This window comes from Dipodomys merriami, unplaced genomic scaffold, assembly GCF_024711535.1.
Source record: "Dipodomys merriami isolate MVZ:Mamm:240054 unplaced genomic scaffold, mDipMer1.0.p SCAF_78, whole genome shotgun sequence".
Taxonomy (NCBI): Eukaryota; Metazoa; Chordata; class Mammalia; order Rodentia; family Heteromyidae; genus Dipodomys; species Dipodomys merriami.
This window is the reverse complement of record NW_027206379.1, coordinates 4,832,285-4,853,901: the sequence shown is the minus strand read 5'-3', so window position 1 is coordinate 4,853,901 and position 21,617 is coordinate 4,832,285. Positions and strand designations below refer to the sequence as shown.

The 21,617-nt window shown below is 60.5% G+C and overlaps 1 protein-coding gene across 3 annotated transcripts in view; it reads left to right on the top strand.

Moving 5' to 3' along the window:
- Nucleotides 1–21,617, top strand: part of Lsp1 (lymphocyte specific protein 1) — a 39,792-nt gene continuing 18,175 nt past the window's right edge. Inside the window, exon 1 of one of the 3 annotated variants that reach the window (XM_070009751.1) lies at nt 1–196. In XM_070009751.1, the coding sequence (XP_069865852.1) occupies nt 129–196 (68 nt within the window). In that variant the 5' untranslated portion in view covers nt 1–128. Of the gene's footprint in view, nt 197–15,236; nt 15,425–21,617 lie in introns of those variants that run through there. The other 2 variants (XM_070009754.1, XM_070009753.1) reach the window with 2 other exon arrangements.

Genomic DNA, 21,617 nt, shown 5'->3' with positions numbered 1-21,617 from the left:
CGCAGGGTGCGCACACACACACACACACACACACACACACACACACACACACACACACACACACACACACACACACACACACCCTGCCACACGCCTGCACTGCACCCAGCCGCACCCACATCAGGCCCATGGCGGAGGCTGCGGGAGACCTGGGATCCGAGGAGCGCGAGGAGCTGCTGCCTGAAGACTCCGCAGGGTGAGCATCCTTGGCTCCACCTCAGCAAGGCCCAGCCCAGGAGCCTGGTGGGCGCCATGTCTTGGACCAGAAGAGTGGGAGCCTGGTGTTCTGGGTGGGGCGGGGTGCTGGGATCCCATGCCAGACCTGTCTGAGGGGCTGCGGGGAAGGGCTGGCTCCCCAAAGCTTCCCTGTTGGGTGGGGTGCAGTGGAGACCCGACCGTCCTGTGGGCCAGGGGCCGTGGGCTGTGGGGGAATGGGGCGGGGGAGGGACAAGAAGCAAGCAGCAAGGGCCACCTGTCCACCATGGCCAGTGCTGAGGGTGAAGCTGTGCTCCGAGGGGTCACGGGGGCCTGCCCCGAGGGGGGCCTGGTTGGCGGGTGGCGGGGGCGGCAGGGGTGGCCACGCACGGCTGTCTCCTCAGTTCACTGCGGCCGAGTGAGGCCTGGTCCCCCATGAGCTTGTAGGATCCAAACCCAGGGCTGGGAGGGGCTGACGGCTGTCCCATGGAGGTGCTGGTGGAGGAGCATGGAGCCCCAATGAGCAGGCGGGTCTGGAGCGGCCCCTGCCCCCTCCTGCAGCCGCCTCCCTCCCCACCCAGCGGCCCTGGTCCCTAAGCTGTTCACTTGGGCCCTCTTGGAGGAGGGGGACCTCATCTGCAGGCGTCAGGGCCAGACCGGATCTCAGAACGAGGCCGAGGCCGTGCACGCTGGGGTACAGGCAGGGCCTCGCGGAGTGAGGGGGAGACTGGGGCACTCCCCGGCGGGGCTCGAGGCCAGGACAGGGCTCTGCAGCCAAGAGGTGCCGTAGGAAGAAAGTGAACCGGGGTGAGAAGTGGGCGAGAGACACTGCGGGAAAGGGGCCGCAGGGCTCCTGTGAACGGCTCCTGCCATGTCCCAGGCCCTGCGTCCTGGCAGAGTGGATGCCTGCCCCGGCTCCCGGGCAGGGGCAGGGGGCAGGGGGCAGGGGGCAGGGGCAGGGGGCAGGGGGCAGGGGGCAGGGGGCAGGGGGCAGGGGGCAGGGGGCAGGGATGCCCGGCCAGGAAGATGCTTTCCTGTCACAACGCACACACGGAGGCCTCTCTGTGAAGGGACGAGGGCACGGAGGAAAAACAGACGCGCTGGGACTGGCCGGGGTCTGGGCCTTCGGGGCCACGCTGTCCTCCGAGGGGATCCTGGGCGTGGGGGGCACAGGACGCGTGCGAGGTCGAGGAGGGCCGCGAGGAGCCCCGCCCAGGCCTGTGCCAGGGGAGGACACAAGCTGCTGGTCCATGGAGAAGGACGGGCAGGCGACAGCTGCTCCCAGTGTCCTCGCGCCGGCGTCGCCCCAGCCCTGCCCTGGGCACTCTCGCCCCCATGCCCTTAGAAGGGCACGGCGAGGCCTGACCGCTCCTTGGCCCTTCCTTGGCCCCCCCCCCCCGCTCCCCCCAGCTGTCGGGCATGGCCGAGGCTGCTGCGATCCGGCGGCACGGCTGAGCCTCAGGCATCCTGGCGCAGTTCGGGGAGGGCGGGGTGGGGGGGGCACCTGTGCCCGTCCATCAGAAACGCCTGCTGGCAGTGCACTGGATACTCCTTGGGCCCCAGGAGGATTGAAGGCCCTCCCCCCCCCCGCCCCCCAGGACGTCCTGCTCACTGCATCCCGAGGGAGCGCGTGGTGCTCACCTTTCAGAATGAAACTGAGACACAGGGCAGGGCTCCCCCTTTCCAGGCCAACTCAGGGAACAGGGGACTGTCCACCCAGGGAGAAGTCCCTGGTGCCCTGGGGGAAGTGCAGGGCCTGGGAAGCCCCAGAGGGTCCCCGATGTCCATGGGGGGAGGTACAGGGCCTGGGAAGCCCCCAGAGGGGCCCGGACACCCAGGGGGAGGTGCAGGGCCTGGGAAGCCCCCGGGGGTCCCCGGGAGGACCAGCCCCGCCCGGGCAGAGACTTCCTATGCCACATAGACCAGGACACTGGGGCGCTGTAGCGAGGATCTCAGAACACACAGGAGCCCCCGGCTCCCCGTCCCCTCAGCCCTGCCCAGCCCGGGGCTCCTGGCTGCCAGCGGCAGAAGGTTCCTAGGGGAGGCGCTGTTTCCCTGCCCAGATGCTCAGCCGCACAGGCCCCTGCACAGGCCTGGGGACAGAGCTAGCCCTGGCACAGGCTGGGCGCGGCTTTGCCTGAGCCTCTGAGTGAAGTCTGCAGTGCAAACCCTGTCTGTGGACTCCCCCTCCTTCCACGAGGGACTGAGTCCTGGTGCCTCGGGGGGTGGGGGGTTGCTGGGGAGGGAGGCCGGGTAGACTCTTGCACACGCCGCGTGATCTAGCACCACCCCGGCCGGGACCCCCAACCCCATGGCTCCAGGTGGCACTGGGAGGGTTTGGGGACAGGTGGCCCAGCACGGGCGGTGCTGGCCAGGTGGCGTGCTAAGTCTCCCTCTCCTCTGGCCCCAGCAGGCAGCCTCTGCCTCAGCTTCCCCAGAACTTGGCCTGGGGCCTCGTCTTTGTGGAGCGCTTACTCTGGGGCAGCAGGCTGGAGAGGGCTCCGGCGGGCTCTGGGGGCACACCCTGCATCCACGGCCAGTGCTTCCTGGGGCTGGCGAGGAGGCCTGCCCCACTGGGGCCTCAGTTTCCCCATCTCCAATCTCTGTGGGCTGTGCCCTTGGCGGCTTTCTAAGCTGGGGGCAGGGAGGGGAAACTCCAGGGAAGCCGGCCCAGAACCCGCTGGTGTGCGGTGGATTTGCCTCCTTGCTCTGGAGAGGCAGAGCCAGCCCCTGTGAGCTCGGGTGGCTGCCGGGACCCGGGGGCGGGGGGCAGACTGGGCTGTCTCTCATGAGTCCGTCTGCAGTAACTCCCAGAGGACACTCACCCTGTGTTCTTCGTGGGGTTTGGGGGGGTGCCCCCGGGAGCTGCTCAAGCACCCGGGGCTCCCAGCAGAAGGGGGACGTGGCTCTGGCCTCCTGGCACTCCCTCTGTGGGGAAGTGGGCCTCGGGTTCCCAGCTGACCCGAGGTGGGCAGAGTCAGGGCCTGTCTGGGGGGAACTGGATGGTGGTGTCCCCCGGGAGCATCCAGAGTCCTTTAGTCGGGATCAAGTTCTCTCCAGCCTGGCCCGTGCCCCTCACACCTGGGGGCACCCGAGGGCGACGTTGGGTGTAGGCAGTCAGTGGACGGAGCCCTGGCCAGGGGAGGTGGGTGGGACACAAAACCCCTGGCCCTTTGGGGGCCAGTTCAGGCCTGCCTGAGCTCCATGGGCTGACCTCCTCCACGCTGGGAAGTGGGCGAGGGTCAGGGAGGGAGGATGCCCGCCCCCAGGTCCTTCTTGTGATGGGATTGGCCGTTAGGTATGGAGACAGACATAGGTACACAATACACATGTATGTGCACACATACATACACACGTGTGTGCGTGCGCGCGTACACACACACACACACACACACACACACACACACACACACACAAGACAATTGACGTTTCTGGGAGACCCTATCTGCCTGGGTAGGTTGAGTTCTCTCTCTCTCTCCCTCTCCCCCTCTCTCTCTCTCCTTCCCTCTCTCTCCCTCTCTCTCCCTCTCTTTCTCTCTCTCTCTCTCTCTCTCTCCCTCTCTCTCTCCCTCCCTCTCTCTCCCTCTCTCCCTCTCTCTCCCTCTCTCTCTCCCTCCCTCTCTCTCCCTCTCCCTCTCTCCCTCTCTCTCTCCCTCCCTCTCTCTCTCTCTCCCTCTCTCTCCCTCTCTCTCCCTCTCCCTCTCTCTCTGTCTCTCTCTCTCTTAGCTCTTTCCTTCCCTCTCCCTTTTCTTTCAGACTCAGTCAGTTATCCAGGGGATTTCACTAGAACATGTCACTTATGTAGATGCTACCTCAGAGCAGGGTGAGTTCCACACTCCTCTCCCCCGAGCCGGGAGAGTTTTATACTCTTCTGCCCCGAGAGCGGCAGCGTTGCCAGCGGCCAGGGGTGAAGACTGGGCAATGGAGGCCCCTTCCTGGGCAGTGGGTCCGCAGATGCCACCCAGGGGGAGCAGAGCCCTCCTCCCCGCTTATTGCTCCTTCCTGGATGTGACATGCCTCCCTGAAGGCAGACGGGACCTCCCTTCCGGCCCAGTCAGCCTCTGTGCTCTGCTTCTCTCCCTGCTCTGGCATTCCTTCCTCCTCCTCCTCCACCGCCAGCTCCTCTTCCTCCTCCAGGCGCCAGTGGGACTTGAGACCGAGGGAGATAGCCAGTTCATTCAAGAAGAATCTGGGAAGAAGCCCTTGAATGCTGGCCCCAGCCACAACCCAACACGGGGCTTCATCACGAACACCGCCGCCCTTGCCACAGCCTTGGTTCTGGCTCGCTTGACCTTCGTAAGCATGTGGGACATTCGGAGTTCTCCCGCTCTGAATCAGACATGTCTCTGTCAGAAGCCACAGAGCCTCTCTGGCCTCCTCCACCTACCACCCCACCCCACCCCCACCACTCACTGCGCCTTTCCCTAGATGCTGCTCTGTTCACAAGCTTGTAGAGAAAAACCATAAACAAATTCATGAAGGGATGGATGGGCAAATTGATGGATTGATAGATGGATAGGTGGCTGGCTGGCTGGCTGGCTGGATAGATGGATAGATGGATGGATGGGTATATGGATGGATGGATGGATAGGTGGGTGGATGGATGGATGAATGGATAGATAGGTAGATGAGTAGACATATCAATGGACAGATTGATGGATAGATGGATGGGTAGGTAGATGGATAGATGGATGGAAGAGATGGATGGGTAGATAGATATGTACCAATGGATAGATGAAAAATAGATGGACAGTTGATTGGTTGGTTGGTAAGTGAACAAATGGATGGATAGGGAAAAGTAGGTAAGGTACTTAAAATCTCCAACAAGGATTCTGGTAAAGATATAAACATATCAGAATGAGTGATAGCTTTAGTCAGCTGAACACACAATTATCACATTTTCTACTATAATTATATTTATATATTCAACTGAGTATACACAATGTACCTGTGTAGCCCCGCTGCTGATAAACCCAAATAGATGAATCAGCGGGAGCACCAAAATATGAATAAATTTATGTGTGGATGGATGGAGGATGAGTAGGTGTAGCAATGAATAGATGAAATGGGTCAGAAGATGGACACATGAGCTGAATGGACAGTGGAGGAGTAGATGGGTGGAATATAGACAGATAAATGACTGGATAATTTAATAGAAGTCTATCAAGAATGAATACATAAAATAATGCACACACAAATCGACAGGTATACAAATAGGCAAATATAACACTAGATAAATAAATGGGAAATGAATAGACAATGAATCTATTTGTGGATTAATTTTTCTGGATGAACTGTCAAAGAGATGGGTAGCTTTCAATCAGAACTTTCATGTTTTGTTCCTGGAAATCTGGGCATGTGTCTCTATCTCTGTCTCTCTGTCACGGTTTCATCTCTGTCTTGCAAAATAAGCAATTGCTTATTGCTTCCCCAGGGACTTTCTGTGACTGTTATACACAGAGTATCAGCACTGCAAAGCCTGCAGAGTTCTACATCCCTTCACCCTGATTAATGTTTTCTGTACTATTTACCATCCCCTAATATGTTTACTTGTTTGTTTGTTTCCACTGAAATGTCAGGACTGTGAAAGTGGAAACTTGTCTTGATGAACCCCCAGCACTGGTGGCTCACACCTGTAACCCTAGCTTCTCAGAAGGCTGAGTTTGAGTGTTGTGGTTCAAAACCAGCTGGTACAGCAAAGGTGGTGAGACTTTTATCTCCAATTAACCACCAAAAAAAAAAAAGCCACAAGTAGAGCTGTGGCTCAATTGGTAGAGCACTAACCTTGAGTGAAAAAGTTAAGCAAGAGCCCAAGGCCCTGAGTTCAAGCCCAAAAACAAGCACCATACACACACACACACACACACACACACACACACACACACACACACACACACACACACACACACACACACAGGAAAGCACTTGGAAGTGATTACAAATGTGTTGCTATAGTTATAAGGATTGGTAGACAAATATGTGATTAAGTAAATAATAGGAGGACCTAGTTGGAGGAGAAAATGGATGGGTGGGAAATGTAAACAATGAGGGCTGACTGCCCAATAACTATCTGAATTACAGACTCGCTTGGGTGACTATATGTACACAGGTGTGTGAGCACAATTGGATACGTGGCTGGCCTTGTGGGAAGATGGGACACACGATGATGGATAAACTGGCAGGTTCAGAAATGGATATATGAGTGATATGGATAAACAGAACATTTGAGCAAATGAGCGAAAATAAAGACAGAAAAATGTTTGGAGATAAAAGTTTATACTAAAGAAATTACCTTAGTTATGCAAACAGACACGAAGATTGCTGGTTGAACATATAGAGAGTAGTAACTAGCATGTAACAAGTGGTTATAGTGTCCCAAACTGCTGGATGGCTTGACGCGCACTTCTTCTAAGTGTTTTCTGGTATGAAAACATTTGGACAAATGGAGGGGAATGGGCAGATGGACAGACAGGCCAATGCATGAGTTGATGGCTGTCTACTTGCTCAATGGAAAAGTGTAAAGGGAACAAGGGGACATGGATGTATGTGTATGGGTGGCTGCCTGAACTGACCTGGAGAATGCAGTGTGGTGTTTATATAGATAAGTGGGTTGAGAGGTGTGTTGAAGAATGGATGGGTTGACAAAAGGTACACAAAAAATCTATAATTGGGAGAAGATGGATGGATGAGGGGAAGGAAAGAGGCATAGATGGATGGATGAATAGATGAAAGGATGAATGGATGGGAAGGAGGATGGCTGGGTAGGTAGTAAATGGATGAAGGATGTATGAGTGGATAGACAGATGGGTGGGTGGGTGGATGATGGATGGGTAGATGACAGATGCATGAGTGGATGGATGGATAAGTGGATGGATGGGTGGGTGGATAATGGATGGATAGATGGATGGGTGGGTGGATGGATGAATGTGTAGATCGATGAATGGGTGGATGGATGGATGAATACATACATAGATGATGGATGGATGTGTGTGGATGGACAATGGACAGATGAATGGATGGATGGATGGGTAGCTAGCAGATAGATGAGTGGATGGATGATGGATGGATGGGTAAATGGAAGAATAGATGGATGGTAGATGAATGATGGATGGATGGATGAATGGATAAATGAGTGGATTGGTGAATGGGTAGGTGGATAGATGGGTGGATGCATATATGGATGAATAGATGGGTGGATGGATGATGGAAGAAGAGATGGAGGGATGGGTGGATGGATGGAGAGATAGATGGGTGAATGGATAAATGGATGAGTAGACGATAGATGTATGATGAGCAGATGGATGGATGGATGGATGGGAGGGTGGATGGATGGATGGGAGGGTGGAGGGTGGACTGATGCATAGGTGGGTAGATGGATGGATGGATGGATGGGAATATGGCAGGATGGATGAGTAAATGGATGGATGGGTGGATGGATGGGAAGATGAAAGGATAGATGGATAAATAATAACATAGTCGGCATCAAACACTGCTACTGTATGTACTAGGAAGCATCTAGTTTCAAAGCCATGAATCTTGCCCCCCGACTTGTCCTGTCAAGCTCTCTGACTGGGCCTTGCTGCGGTGACAGGGAGCTCTCGCCATCGCGAGGTGGCCTTCTCCTTGTGGGAACATTCTTCCTTCATCTGAACCGGGCATTTTACTCCTGGTGAGCCGTGGCTGGGCTGGGAGCAGGCGATCAGGGGATGGCATGCCAAGATGCAGATGGTGCCAGGCTGTCTTCCCCTGGGTCCTCTGCGTGATCCGCGGGCTGTGGGCTTGCCCTGGGGACCCCTGCCTCCTCACGTCATTTCCCCAGAATCCAGAGGCCTCTCCACAGCCCTGTGGTGCTGGGATGAACGGTGGGCAAGCAGCGTTTCCCGGCTCCTGTTGGAGGGCTCAGAGGGAAGGGGAGATACTATCAGCATCCCGGGAAAACCAGCCCCAGGCTCAGCCTGGCTGTAAGGGGAAGACGGGGTGCAGACTCTGATCTGAGCTGTGCACCTGAGTTTTCTGTGTTGTTGTTGCCACCTCTGCCATGGGGAGGTGTGCTTGCCGCTCCTCTGTCAGGTAGCCTCACTCGCAGCCCCTCTAGCACTTCCCCAGGTGGCTCTGGATGGCCCTGACTTCTGGGCCTGACCAGTCATACTCACCAGAAGGTGCCATGGACCGCACGCAGGAGAGGAGGTAGCAGGGGCCTGGCTGGCTGCACACAGAGAAGTGCGTGGGCAGGGCTAGGGTTGCCTGCAGTCAGTGGACCCGTCTGTGGTCCTGGCTGTGCAGGTCACTGGCTCTATGACCTAGGACACAGCGCTGCTGGCTGTGGTCATGGCCGTGCTGGTCACTGGCTCTATGACCTAGGACACGGCACTGCTGGCTGTGGTCATGGCTGTGCTGGTCACTGGCTCTATCACCTAGGACACAGCACTGCTGGCTGTGGTCATTGTTGTGCAGGTCACTGGCTCTATGACCTAGGACACAGCACTGCTGGCTGTGGTCATGGCCGTGCTGGTCACTGGCTCTATCACCTAGGACACAGCATTGCTGGCTGTGGTCATAGCTATGCGGGTCACAGGCTCTATCACCTAGGACACAGCACTGCTGGCTGTGGTCATTGTTGTGCAGGTCACTGGCTCTATCACCTAGGACACGGCATTGCTGGCTGTGGTCATAGCTATATGGGTCACTGGCTCTATCACCTAGGACACAGCACTGCTGGCTGTGGTCATGGCCGTGCTGGTCACTGGCTCTATGACCTAGGACACAGCGCTGCTGGCTGTGGTCATGGCCGTGCTGGTCACTGGCTCTATGACCTAGGACACAGCACTGATGGCTGTGGTCATAGCTGTGGGGATCACTGGCTCTATCACCTAGGACACAGCACTGATGGCTGTGGTCATGGCCGTGCTGGTCACTGGCTCTATCACCTAGGACACAGCACTGCTGGCTGTGGTCATGGCCGTGCTGGTCACTGGCTCTATCACCTAGGACACAGCACTGCTGGCTGTGGTCATGGCCGTGCTGTTCACTGGCTCTATCACCTAGGACACAGCGCTGCTGGCTGTGGTCATGGCCGTGCTGGTCACTGGCTCTATGACCTAGGACACAGCACTGCTGGCTGTGGTCATGGCCGTGCTGGTCACTGGCTCTATCACCTAAGACACAGCACTGCTGGCTGTGGTCATGGCTGTGCTGGTCACTGGCTCTATCACCTAGGACACGGCACTGCTGGCTGTGGTCATGGCCCTGTGGGTCACTGGCTCTATCACCTAGGACACAGCACTGCTGGCTGTGGTCATGGCCGTGCTGGTCACTGGCTCTATCACCTAGGACACAACACTGCTGGCTGTGGTCATGGCCGTGCTGGTCACTGGCTCTATTACCTAGGATACAGCACTGCTGGTTTTGGTCATAGCTGTGGGAATCACTGGCTCTATGACCTAGGACACAGCACTGCTGGCTGTGGTCATGGCCGTGCTGGTCACTGGCTCTATGACCTAGGACACAGCACTGATGGCTGTGGTCATGGCCGTGCTGGTCACTGGCTCTATCACCTAGGACACAGCACTGATGGCTGTGGTCATAGCTGTGGGGATCACTGGCTCTATGACCTAGGACACAGCACTGCTGGCTGTGGCCATGGCCGTGCTGGTCACTGGCTCTATCACCTAGGACACAGCATTGCTGGCTGTGGTCATAGCTATGCGGGTCACAGGCTCTATCACCTAGGACACAGCACTGCTGGCTGTGGTTATGGCTGTGCAGGCCACTGGCTTTATGACCTAGGACACAGTGCTGCTGGCTATGGTCCTGACCCTATGGGTCACTGGCTCTATGACCTAGGACACAGCACTGCTGGTTGTGGTCATGGCCGTGCTGGTCACTGGCTCTATGACCTAGGACACAGCACTGCTGGCTGTGGTCATGGCCGTGCTGGTCACTGGCTCTATGACCTAGGACACGGCACTGCTGGCTGTGGTCATTGTTGTGCAGGTCACTGGCTCTATCACCTAGGACACAGCACTGCTGGCTGTGGTTATGGCTGTGCAGGTCACTGGCTTTATGACCTAGGACACAGTGCTGCTGGCTATGGTCCTGACCCTGTGGGTCACTGGCTCTATCACCTAGGACACAGCACTGCTAGTTGTGGTCATGGCCGTGCTGGTCACTAGCTCTATCATCTAGGACACAGCACTGCTGGCTGTGGTCATGGCCGTGCTGGTCACTGGCTCTATGACCTAGGACACGGCACTGCTGGCTGTGGTCATTGTTGTGCAGGTCACTGGCTCTATCACCTAGGACACGGCATTGCTGGCTGTGGTCATAGCTATGTGGGTCACTGGCTCTATCAGCTAGGATACAGAATGCTGGCTGTGGTCATGGCCGTGCTGGTCACTGGCTCTATCACCTAGGACACAGCACTGATGCCTGTGGTCATGGCCATGCTGGTCACTGGCTCTATCACCTAGGACACGGCACTGCTGGCTGTGGTCATGGCTGTGCTGGTCACTGGCTCTATGACCTAGGACACAGCACTGCTGGCTGTGGTCATTGTTGTGCAGGTCATTGGCTCTATGACCTAGGACACAGCACTGCTGGCTGTGGTCATGGCCGTGCTGGTCACTAGCTCTATCACCTAGGACACAGCATTGCTGGCTGTGGTCATAGCTATGCGGGTCACAGGCTCTATCACCTAGGACACAGCACTGCTGGCTGTGGTCATTGTTGTGCAGGTCACTGGCTCTTACACCTAAGACACAGCACTGCTGGCTGTGGTCATAGCTATATGGGTCACTGGCTCTATCACCTAGGACACAGCACTGCTGGCTGTGGTCATGGCCGTGCTGGTCACTGGCTCTATCACCTAGGACACAGCACTGCTGGCTGTGGTCATGGCCGTGCTGGTCACTGGCTCTATCACCTAGGACACAGCACTGATGCCTGTGGTCATGGCCGTGCTGGTCACTGGCTCTATGACCTAGGACACAGCACTGCTGGCTGTGGTTATGGCCATGCTGGTCACTGGCTCTATCACCTAGGACACGGCACTGCTGGCTGTGGTCATGGCCGTGCTGGTCACTGGCTCTATCACCTAGGACACGGCGCTGCTGGCTGTGGTCATGGCCGTGCTGGTCACTGGCTCTATCACCTAGGACACGGCACTGCTGGCTGTGGTCATGGCCATGCTGGTCACTGGCTCTATCACCTAGGACACGGCACTGCTGGCTGTGGTCATGGCCGTGCTGGTCACTGGCTCTATCACCTAGGACACGGCACTGCTGGCTGTGGTCATGGCCCTGTGGGTCACTGGCTCTATCACCTAGGACACAGCACTGCTGGCTGTGGTCATTGTTGTGCAGGTCACTGGCTCTATGACCTAGGACACAGCACTGCTGGCTGTGGTCATTGTTGTGCAGGTCACTGGCTCTATCACCTAGGACACAGCATTGCTGGCTGTGGTCATAGCTATGCGGGTCACAGGCTCTATCACCTAGGACACAGCACTGCTGGCTGTGGTCATTGTTGTGCAGGTCACTGGCTCTATCACCTAGGACACGGCATTGCTGGCTGTGGTCATAGCTATATGGGTCACTGGCTCTATCACCTAGGATACAGCACTGCTGGCTGTGGTCATGGCCGTGCTAGTCACTGGCTCTATCACCTAGGACACAGTGCTGCTGGCTGTGGTCATGGCCGTGCTGGTCACTGGCTCTATGACCTAGGACACAGCACTGCTGGCTGTGGTCATGGCCGTGCTGGTCACTGGCTCTATGACCTAGGACACAGCACTGATGGCTGTGGTCATAGCTGTGGGGATCACTGGCTCTATCACCTAGGACACAGCACTGGTGGCTGTGGTCATGGCCGTGCTGGTCACTGGGTCTATCACCTAGGACACAGCACTGCTGGCTGTGGTCATGGCCGTGCTGGTCACTGGCTCTATGACCTAGGACACAGCACTGCTGGCTGTGGTCATGGCCGTGCTGGTCACTGGCTGTATCACCTAGGACACAGCACTGCTGTTTGTGGTCATGGCCGTGCTGGTCACTGGCTCTATCACCTAAGACACAGCACTGCTGGCTGTGGTCATGGCCGTGCTGGTCATTGGCTCTATCACCTAGGACACGGCACTGCTGGCTGTGGTCATCGCCGTGCTGGTCACTGGCTCTATGACCTAGGACACAGCACTGCTGGCTGTGGTCATGGCCGTGCTGGTCACTGGCTCTATGACCTAGGACACAGCACTGCTGGCTGTGGTCATGGCCGTGCTGGTCACTGGCTCTATGACCTAGGACACAGCACTGCTGGCTGTGGTCATGGCTGTGCTGGTGACTGGCTCTATGACCTAGGACACAGCACTGATGCCTGTGGTCATGGCCGTGCTGGTCACTGGCTCTATGACCTAAGACACAGCACTGCTGGCTGTGGTCATGGCCGTGCTGGTCACTGGCTCTATGACCTAAGACACGGCACTGCTGGCTGCGGTCATGGCCGTGCTGGTCACTGGCTCTATCACCTAGGACACGGCACTGCTGGCTGTGGTCATGGCCGTGCTGGTCACTGGCTCTATGACCTAGGACACAGCACTGCTGGCTGTGGTCATTGTTGTGCAGGTCACTGGCTCTATCACCTAGGACACAGCACTGATGCCTGTGGTCATGGCCGTGCTGGTCACTGGCTCTATGACCTAGGACACAGCACTGCTGGCTGTGGTCATGGCCGTGCTGGTCACTGGCTCTATCACCTAGGACACAGCACTGCTGGCTGTGGTCATTGTTGTGCAGGTCACTGGCTCTATGACCTAGGACACAGCACTGCTGGCTGTGGTCATGGCCGTGCTGGTCACTGGCTCTATCACCTAGGACACAGCATTGCTGGCTGTGGTCATAGCTATGCGGGTCACAGGCTCTATCACCTAGGACACAGCACTGCTGGCTGTGGTCATTGTTGTGCAGGTCACTGGCTCTATCACCTAGGACACGGCATTGCTGGCTGTGGTCATAGCTATATGGGTCACTGGCTCTATCACCTAGGACACAGCACTGCTGGCTGTGGTCATGGCCGTGCTGTTCACTGGCTCTATGACCTAGGACACAGCACTGCTGGCTGTGGTCATGGCCGTGCTGGTCACTGGCTCTATCACCTAGGACACAGCACTGCTGGCTGTGGTCATGGCCGTGCTGGTCACTGGCTCTATCACCAAGACACGGCACTGATGGCTGTGGTCATGGCTGTGCTGGTCACTGGCTCTATCACCTAGGACACAGCACTGCTGGCTGTGGTCATTGTTGTGCAGGTCACTGGCTCTATGACCTAGGACACAGCACTGCTGGCTGTGGTCATGGCTGTGCTGGTCACTGGCTCTATCACCTAGGATACAGCACTGCTGGCTGTGGTCATGGCCCTGTGGGTCACTGGCTCTATCACCTAGGACACAGCACTGCTGGCTGTGATCATGGCCCTGTGGGTCACTGGCTCTATCACCTAGGACACAGCACTGCTGGCTGTGGTCATGGCCGTGCTGGTCACTGGCTCTATCACCTAGGACACAGCACTACTGGCTGTGATCATGGCCCTGCGGGTCACTGGCTCTATCACCCAGGACAGGGCACTGCTGGCTGAGCCTCCGTTTCCTCATCTGGCACGCGGGTGGCTGTGAGAGTAGACTATTTGGAAAGCCACTCCATGTACTCTTGCTCACCCAGAACTGCCTGTGGTGGCTGCCCACCGTGTGAGGTGAGACTGGCCCTTCCTCTTGTCTAGCCACTCGTCTCCAGTGTTCTCAAGTACGTCATGGTGACTAAGCCCAACCAGAAAAACAATGGGCTGGGCTGCTCGTCCTGGGCCTTGGCCAGCCGGGCAGGGGGCCCAGCTGGTGAGGGCACCCACGGACCCGGTGCCCGTGGCCACCTCAGGGCCACGGTCTCTAGCACGCAGGGAAACATCTGTGTGGCAGAGGCTTTGCGTCTCCAAGACCTGGCTCTGTGAGGGTCTTAGAGAGCTGGGGAGGGCAGCAGCTTCTCCAACTGGGGGCCAAGGGAGATTCCTGGGATGCCCAGCCTCCCTCTGGAGGCTAGAACAAGGGCAGCGGCTAGGAATAAACAAAGGGAAAAATGGAGGAGGAGGGAGAGAGGGATGGGGAGGGGAGGGAGAGGAAGGGAGGGGAGGAGGAAGGATGGGGGACAGGAGGGAGGGAGGCTGAGACAGGGATACACAGACACCAGAGGGGAGAGAGGGACTGTGGGTGATGGAGGGGCCGAGGGACAAAGGAAGGTGGAGGCCCAGGCTAGAGGGAGATAGAGCAGGCCAGTCTGGGCCGCAGAGGAGGGCCGGGCTGTCCGGGCCAGGGGAGAGGGCCAAGGATGGACACCCAGTGGCCAGGCACCCATGAGGGGACAGTGGTCAGGGGAGGGGGAGGCCGCAGCTGCTGCCGAGGTAGCCAGAGGGGAGGCCGGGGAAGAGAGAGAGGGAAGGAAGGATGGCCACGCTGCCCGCCAGTAGGGCGCAGAGGTCCAGCTGGGCCCCCATGCGGCTGGCCGGGCGGGCGGGAGGGTTTCTCTCTGGCATTTTTACTAGTCTGGGAAGGAGGAGGAGGTGGTGGAGGTGGAGGAGACAAGGGGCGGAGAAGGGGGCTGGGGACAAAAGGGAAGCAGCTGGTGAGCGTCCTGGGGAAGGAACGGGGAGCGGGGAGCAGGACCCGCAGAGACGGGGGCCCAGGGACCCGGGGACAGAGGCCGGCCGGGGCGAGGGGCTGAGACAGTGATAGAACACCAAGACAGACAGACGCTTGTCACACCACGAGTCAGGAAGAAGACAGGGAGGGGGTGTGAGAGGGACTAGAGGGCCACACACATACACGGGCAGGGACACAGAGACAGGGACTCTGGGAGAGGGGACACAGAGGAAGAAGGGCAGGAAGGCAGAGTGAGGAGCAAGGACACAGAGAGAGGGCAGAGGAGTGAGGGGAGAGAGGAGGCGAGGGGAAGGGGGTAGGGGGAAGACAAGAAAAGAATAAAGGAAAGAAAAGAGAAGAAGGGGAGGAAGGGAAGGGAAGGAGGGAGCACAGGAGAGCAGAGCAGGGCAGTAGACACAAGGCCCTGCTGCGTGGACGGAGCCTTTGAAGACGCAGGCCAGGGTCAGGCCGGGCCGCCGGGCGGCCTGCCAGCAGGAGCCGCTCCCTGCCTCTGAGGAGGAGCTCTAGCAAACGGGGCCTGGAGATGCTCTTCAGGTAGGTGCTCCCCAGCCCGGCGCAGGGTGCCCGCTGGTACCCACAGACAGGGACCCCCTGGTCTGGGTAGGGGCTGCGGTGGCCTCGAGCCTCCCCGCAGCACAGCTGTGCGGCACGTGTGAGCAAGCCAGAGAGCGAGGCAGCAGACGAGGCCCGGTCTCCTGGGCCCCGGCCTCAGACCAGGCCCCTCTCCTCCAGGCGACTGGCTCAGCCTTCCCTGCGTCTCCAGGACTGGGGTGTCGTCTCCCCGCCCCCCTAGTCCTGCGGGCTCAGCCGCCCTTCACTGCGCAGATACCGAGCCTGGTCTGGAAGCCGCGGGCCCGGCCAGCCCTGTGCGAGGGGCCCGGTGCCCAGCGAACACCGACCTGGCGCCTTGGCAGGCTGGCCTGACGGCCAGGGCAGCATTCTCTCTGGGTCCGTGCTGGACTCGTTAGGTGTGGTGTGGGCGTCTGACATGTTGGTTTGGTCCTGGCAGGAGCCGCGGGGCGGCCGCCCCTGATACTGACGGCTCACCATCTTCCGGCGAGCTGCCCTCCAAGCCCTTCCCTCTCCAACCTTTCGGGCTGTAGAGTGGCTCTGCAGGAAGCCTGCCTTGGTCTCTCTCTGGGAGGGGTCTCCTCCCCCTCAGCCCCGTGGGCCGGTTCCCCGCTGCGGCTGTCCATCTGTCTGTCCGTGGAAGGGGAGGCTGGGGTGCATCAGCATCCCTTGTGCGCTTGGGTCCCGGGCCTCCCTGGCCAGAGACAGACAGTGGGGTGCCGTCACTCAGCCGAGGGGTGCGCTGAGCGGAGGGTAGGGCCAGGGCTGCCTGGTCACGCTGGTGCAGCTTGCCGCCAGCTTTCTCCTAGCCCTGGCCCTGGCCTGGGACACAGCTGCTACACAGGGTCGGGGCCAGGACCGGGCTCTGGGGTGACCCTGACTGCACGTTTCCCATCCCCCACACCTTCCCACATCCCCATGCTCCCCTGGCAGCCCCTCATCTGGCATCAGCCCCGCCAGGCCCTGACAGGACCCCCTGTCGGTCTCAGGCCCCTCCTCACCCCCTCCCTTCCCTTCCCAGCATGCTTTGTGACCTGGGAACAGAAGAGGGCCTGGGGTCAATGTCCTAGCCCCTAATGCCACTTAGCAAATGGGAAACTGAGGCCCAAGAGAGACGTGTGGGGCCTGTGTTGGTCACAGGAGGCTCAGCCACTCCCATCTGTCCAGCCATGACCCTGCTCTGCCCGCGTGGCCAGCATGGGGCAGTTGTCCCGCTAGCCGCAGGCACCCCAGAGCGGTGGGGGGCACGGGCTTGCCCTGAGGACAGGTAGAGACAGGTGACACACATGTACACACACACACGTGTGTGCACTCATATACACACAAGTACACATATGCCCCCAAGCAATCACACATACACACACCTATATATACACATATACCTAGACACATGCACACACGCGCAAGCATGTGCATGCATGAAAACACACCAGCATACCTGCACGTGCATGGAAATATGCAAATACCTATACACACATGCTCAAACACATGAACATGTGAAAATCCCCCTGCACATACACATGTGCAGCCAGGCACGCGACACACATGCACGTGCACATAGACACAGGCACACACGCACAGCGGAGGCCTCTGGTGGCTGGCAGTGGCCTGGCAGGAGTCTCTGCCTCCCTGGGGTCCCTGGGACTCCGGCAATGGCGCAGGGAGGGAGGAGAGAGGCCCTGGCGGAGGACAATGAAGTCCTGCCCCGCGCCGGTGAGCAGGTCCCCGGCACACTGCAGGGGCCAGGTCTTAGACGAAGGCTAGGCTGTCTACCGTGCTATGGAGGCTGTGCACCTCACACAAACGTACACACAGGAAGACACCACACAAGCACACACACAAGTGTGCTGTGACACCCTACACACACGTGTGACGCCACCCAGGCGCTATGGCCACGGCTGACCCCCCCATCTATTGTTGCTCTCTCCGCTTCTCCCAGTCCCTTGAGCCAGGGGAGAAAACCAGGTTCAGAGAGGTGCTGGACCTTGTTCAAGGCCACTCAGCAGAGCTGGGGAGCCTGCCCCCCATGTCTACCTGCTCCCCCAGGTCCTTCCCCCCGCCACCCCCGGTCCCACACCTGGAGACAGCATCTATCCTATGACAAACGCTGGACAGGCAGCTGAGCACCAGCAATGGTCAGGGTGCAAAAGAAATCTAGTTTAAGCTGGTTAAAAAGGACACTAGGGGCCAGAAGAGAAATGTGTCCCCCTGCGCCTCCTCATCCCCCCCCCCACCTGCTGTGTCTTGATCGGGGTCCTCTCGGTTCTACTCCAGCTTCAGCCAACACAGACCTTCTTGAAGGCTAGCAGGGCCCAACACCCAGAACCCCACACCCGGGGCTGCCCTCAGGTCTCTTCCTGCCCCTGGCCTTCCTGTCCCCCCACCCCCTCAGTGATCCAATCCCCACCCCAAGCCCGCTGCGGCCCGGGCCGGGCCCCAGGGGACCTCTCCTCGCCTGGGGATGCTGGTCCCGCAGGCCTAGGGGGCTGGCTGTGACAGGGGCTGGAGCAGGGCAAGGAGGCTGGGCTGAGGGTCACCCGGCTGGCGTCCTCCCCGGGCGATGGTGCCCGGCCCCGGGTTGCCTGCCTGGTGTCCATGCCTCTGTCCTGTGGGTCTTACTCAGGCCCACGGGTAACACCATCGCTGCTCCTCTCTGTGGCCCTCCCAGGGGCTTTAAGGGCCCCCCAGTCAGACACCACCCTGAGCACCTGGCTGAGTGTGGTCTGGAGACCCCAGCTGACCAGGAGGGCAGGAGACGGTGCCGGGAGTCTACGGGGCTGGCCCCAGGGAGGGGGGAGCCAGACCTCCAAACCACAGCGTCCAAAGGGGAGTGGCCACCGGACCATCCCGGGCCCAGCATCCCGAGGGTGGAGCGCCTCCCCCCCCCAGCAGGGCAACACCCTCCTGGGCCGGTGGTCTGTCAGCCAGAGCTCGCCTGCCCCAGAGTCTGACCGAGCCAGTAGCAGGGGTACAGGGACCAAGTGGCCCAGCCCCGTGGGCAGGGCGTCAGGGCCACAGCCCAGAGGACTGAGGTTCCGGCTCCAGTCCCAGTCGGCGAATCAGAGCCGGGCAGACCGGGCAGCCAGGAGCGATGGAGGTGCCCGGGTGCCCGGAGCCCACACTGCTTGCTGTGGCCTGGAGGGGACGGCTGGCCGGGACGGCCCCCAGCGGCCCAGCTGAGGACCGTGCTGGGGCTGGCCCCGAGGAGCCCACACAGCAGGTACAGAAGACTTCAGGGGCAGCTCGGAGGGCAAGGAGCACCGTGTGGCCCCTGGGTGGGCGTGGGGGTCCGAGGACAGGGAGGCTGCCTGCGGGCTGCTGTCCTGGGGGCAGGAGGGAGGCTCTGCGTGCCGCCCGCTGCCCACATGGGGCAGGGCAGGCTTGGGGCTGGCCGTGGGGGATGGGGTGGCTTGGGATGTGGGCTCTGGGACTGTGGTTTGTGGTGCATGGGGGCTGAGGGTGGGTCCTGCTGGGGAGAAAAGAGCTGGGAACAAGGGGCCGAGAAAGCTCAGGGTGGGAGATGGGGGGCATCCCGTGGAGGGAGGGGGTGTCCTGTGGAGGGAGGGGTGTCCCATAGAGGACAGGGGGGCATCCTGTGGAGGATGGGGTGTCCTGTGGAGGGAGGGGCGTCCTGTGGAGAGAGGGGGGGCATCCTGTGGAGGATGGGGTGTCCTGTGGAGGGAGGGGCGTCCTGTGAAGAGAGGGGGGCATCCTGTGGAGGATGGGGTGCCCTGTGGAGGGAGGGGGTGTCCTGTGGAGGACGGGGGAGTCCTGTGGAGGACGGGGGCGTCCTGTGGAGGGAGGGGGCGTCCTGTGGAGGGAGGGGGTGTCCTGTGGAGGACGGGGGCGTCCTGTGGAGGGAGGGGGCGTCCTGTGGAGGGAGGAGGGCATCCCATGGAGGACAGGGGCGTCCTGCAGAGGGCGGGGAGCATCGTGGAGGGCAGGTGGACAGGGGTCCGGGTGGCAGAGATGGGGTGTGGGGGCCTGTGCAGCTCCCTCCGTGGTTCCCACTTAGACTATAAGAAGAGGAACCCAGAGCAGGTGATGGGGTTCGTGCTGCATGCGGGGGTCCGGGGTGACCCCTGCTGGGAGGTCTCTGAAGGCAGAGGAGGAACAGAGGGAGGGGAGGGACGCGTGCAGGCCTCGGCCTCTCGGGGTGGCGGGCCTTCCTGCCCACCTGTGCCTGGTCTCTCCTCACTCGGTCCTCGGGGTGGGGGCCCCGGTCACGCATCACCTCCAGGGCCCCCAGCCTCCGCGTGTGCGTGGCAAGACAGCCGGAGACCTGGCCAGTGCCGGAGACTCCCGGCTGCTTCACGGGGGGCCGTCCGGGGCCTGGGGGCTGGGGACTGGGGAAGCCAGGACCCCAGCGCGCCCCTCTGAGGGGGCTGAGGATCTCTCCCGTCCTGGCCCTGGGTCTCTGGTGTGCAGCCTGGAGCACAGAGGCTCAGCAAGGACTGCGGCCTAGACACCCGTGGGCAGGAACCTCAGGCTGGCTCGGGGGAGCCCGTGCCCCAGGAACGGTCAGTCTCCCAGGGTCCCCGAGAGCTCAGGGGAGGCCCAGGGGCCCGACGGGGCACCCCAGCTCGGATGGGCGTCTGCCACGTGGCGGCCTCGGGCCGGAAGGCCGAGGCCCTGTGACGCCGGACCCGGCAGGACAGGTGGGCGGCGGGCGGCTGACTGGCTGCCTGCGGCTCCGGCCGGGCCGGTGTCAGCGTGACAGTCCGGCCGGTGCGGGACTGCGGGCAGAGGCCGCGAGCGAGGCCTTCCCAGTGAGGTGAATCTGGGCGCAGCCGGCCAGGCAGGGAAGAGGTGGGGATGGCAGAGGGAGCCTCGGCCAGCCGCCATCACGTGTGAGGGAACGTGCCAAGCCTCTCCTCGTGGGCCGGCCAACCTCCGCCATGGGCTCTCCGGGAGCAGCGTCCAGCGCAGCAGAGCGGCTCTGCTCTGTGCCTGCCCTGAGGCACAGGCCCCGGGGCCGCCACGGCTCCTGCTCGGGAGGATGCCGGTGGAGGAGCGGAGCCGGGAAGGTCTCCAGGGCTGCCGTGTAGCTGGCCAGGGCCCCTGTGGTGTCGCGGTCGGGGACACAGGGAGCAGAGAGGCCGGCCGGGACACAGTGTGCCGGCATCAGGCAGAGGGAGGAAGAGCAAGCTCAGGTCCCCGGCAAGTGGCGGCCCCTCGGGCCGGAGCAGGCAGGGGGCCGGGGAGCGGGGGGTCGGGCCCTGACCTCCATCCCAGACCCCCGTCAGACTTGCCTAAGCAGACAGGGCCGGAGAAGTGAAGAGCCACAGGTGCGGCTGAGGACGCTGCTGGCACCAGGCTGACCACAGAGGGCAGCAGAAGAGGTAGGGCACCCAGGCCGAAGGAGGAGCTGGGCTGGGCAGCGCCCTTCCTCCTCCCCTCCCCCCCTGCACCCCCACACACACTTGGTCTAGATCCCTTTCTGAGAGGAGCTCCTCGGTCTTTATGTCTGGTCTCACCAAGACTTTGGGGCAAGGTGCCAGGCTCTGCAGGGCTGAGGATGCCCGGGGCCCGAGGCTGGGGTGCCCTTCTGAAGGTATTCTGGTGGCTGTGGGGTCCCCCCTGCTGGCTGGGCGGTGTGACGGGCAGGCCGGGGTCCCGTGAGAGGCTGTGTGGTGCCCAGGTGCATGGCCACGTCCTTTCCCACGGTGCCTGTGGACTGCAGGGCGGGGGATCCCCGAGGGAGGCCCTGGGGCGGGCTCCTCAGGAGTCAGCACCATGCCCAGGCAGGAGGGTGCAGCTCGGGATCTGGGCCGATGGCTCCAGGCGGGCACAGGGTGGCTTGGGCTCCAGGTGAATGGGGGCAGGGAATGCAGAGGCCCAAACCCCTCCCCAATAGGTGCAGGGTAAATGGAGTGCCCAGACCTGTACGCATCAGCTTGGGGTGTGCAGGTGTGGGGGGATGGGAGAGCTGCGTCTATGTGCCCCACCCCGCCTCATCAGACCCCGGGTGCCTGTGCATTCTTCTGCCTCCTGCCCTCTGTACCGGCCTCCCTCACCCCTGCCTGTCTCCCCGAGGCCAGGCGCCGGACTCTGCTCCCCAGGGCAGGGCAGGGCTCTGGGCAGGCGGGCAGGCCTGACTGAGTGTCGCGGGCGTCTGGGGAGAGCTGGCTGCAATCACTCACCTGTGAATCCCTGC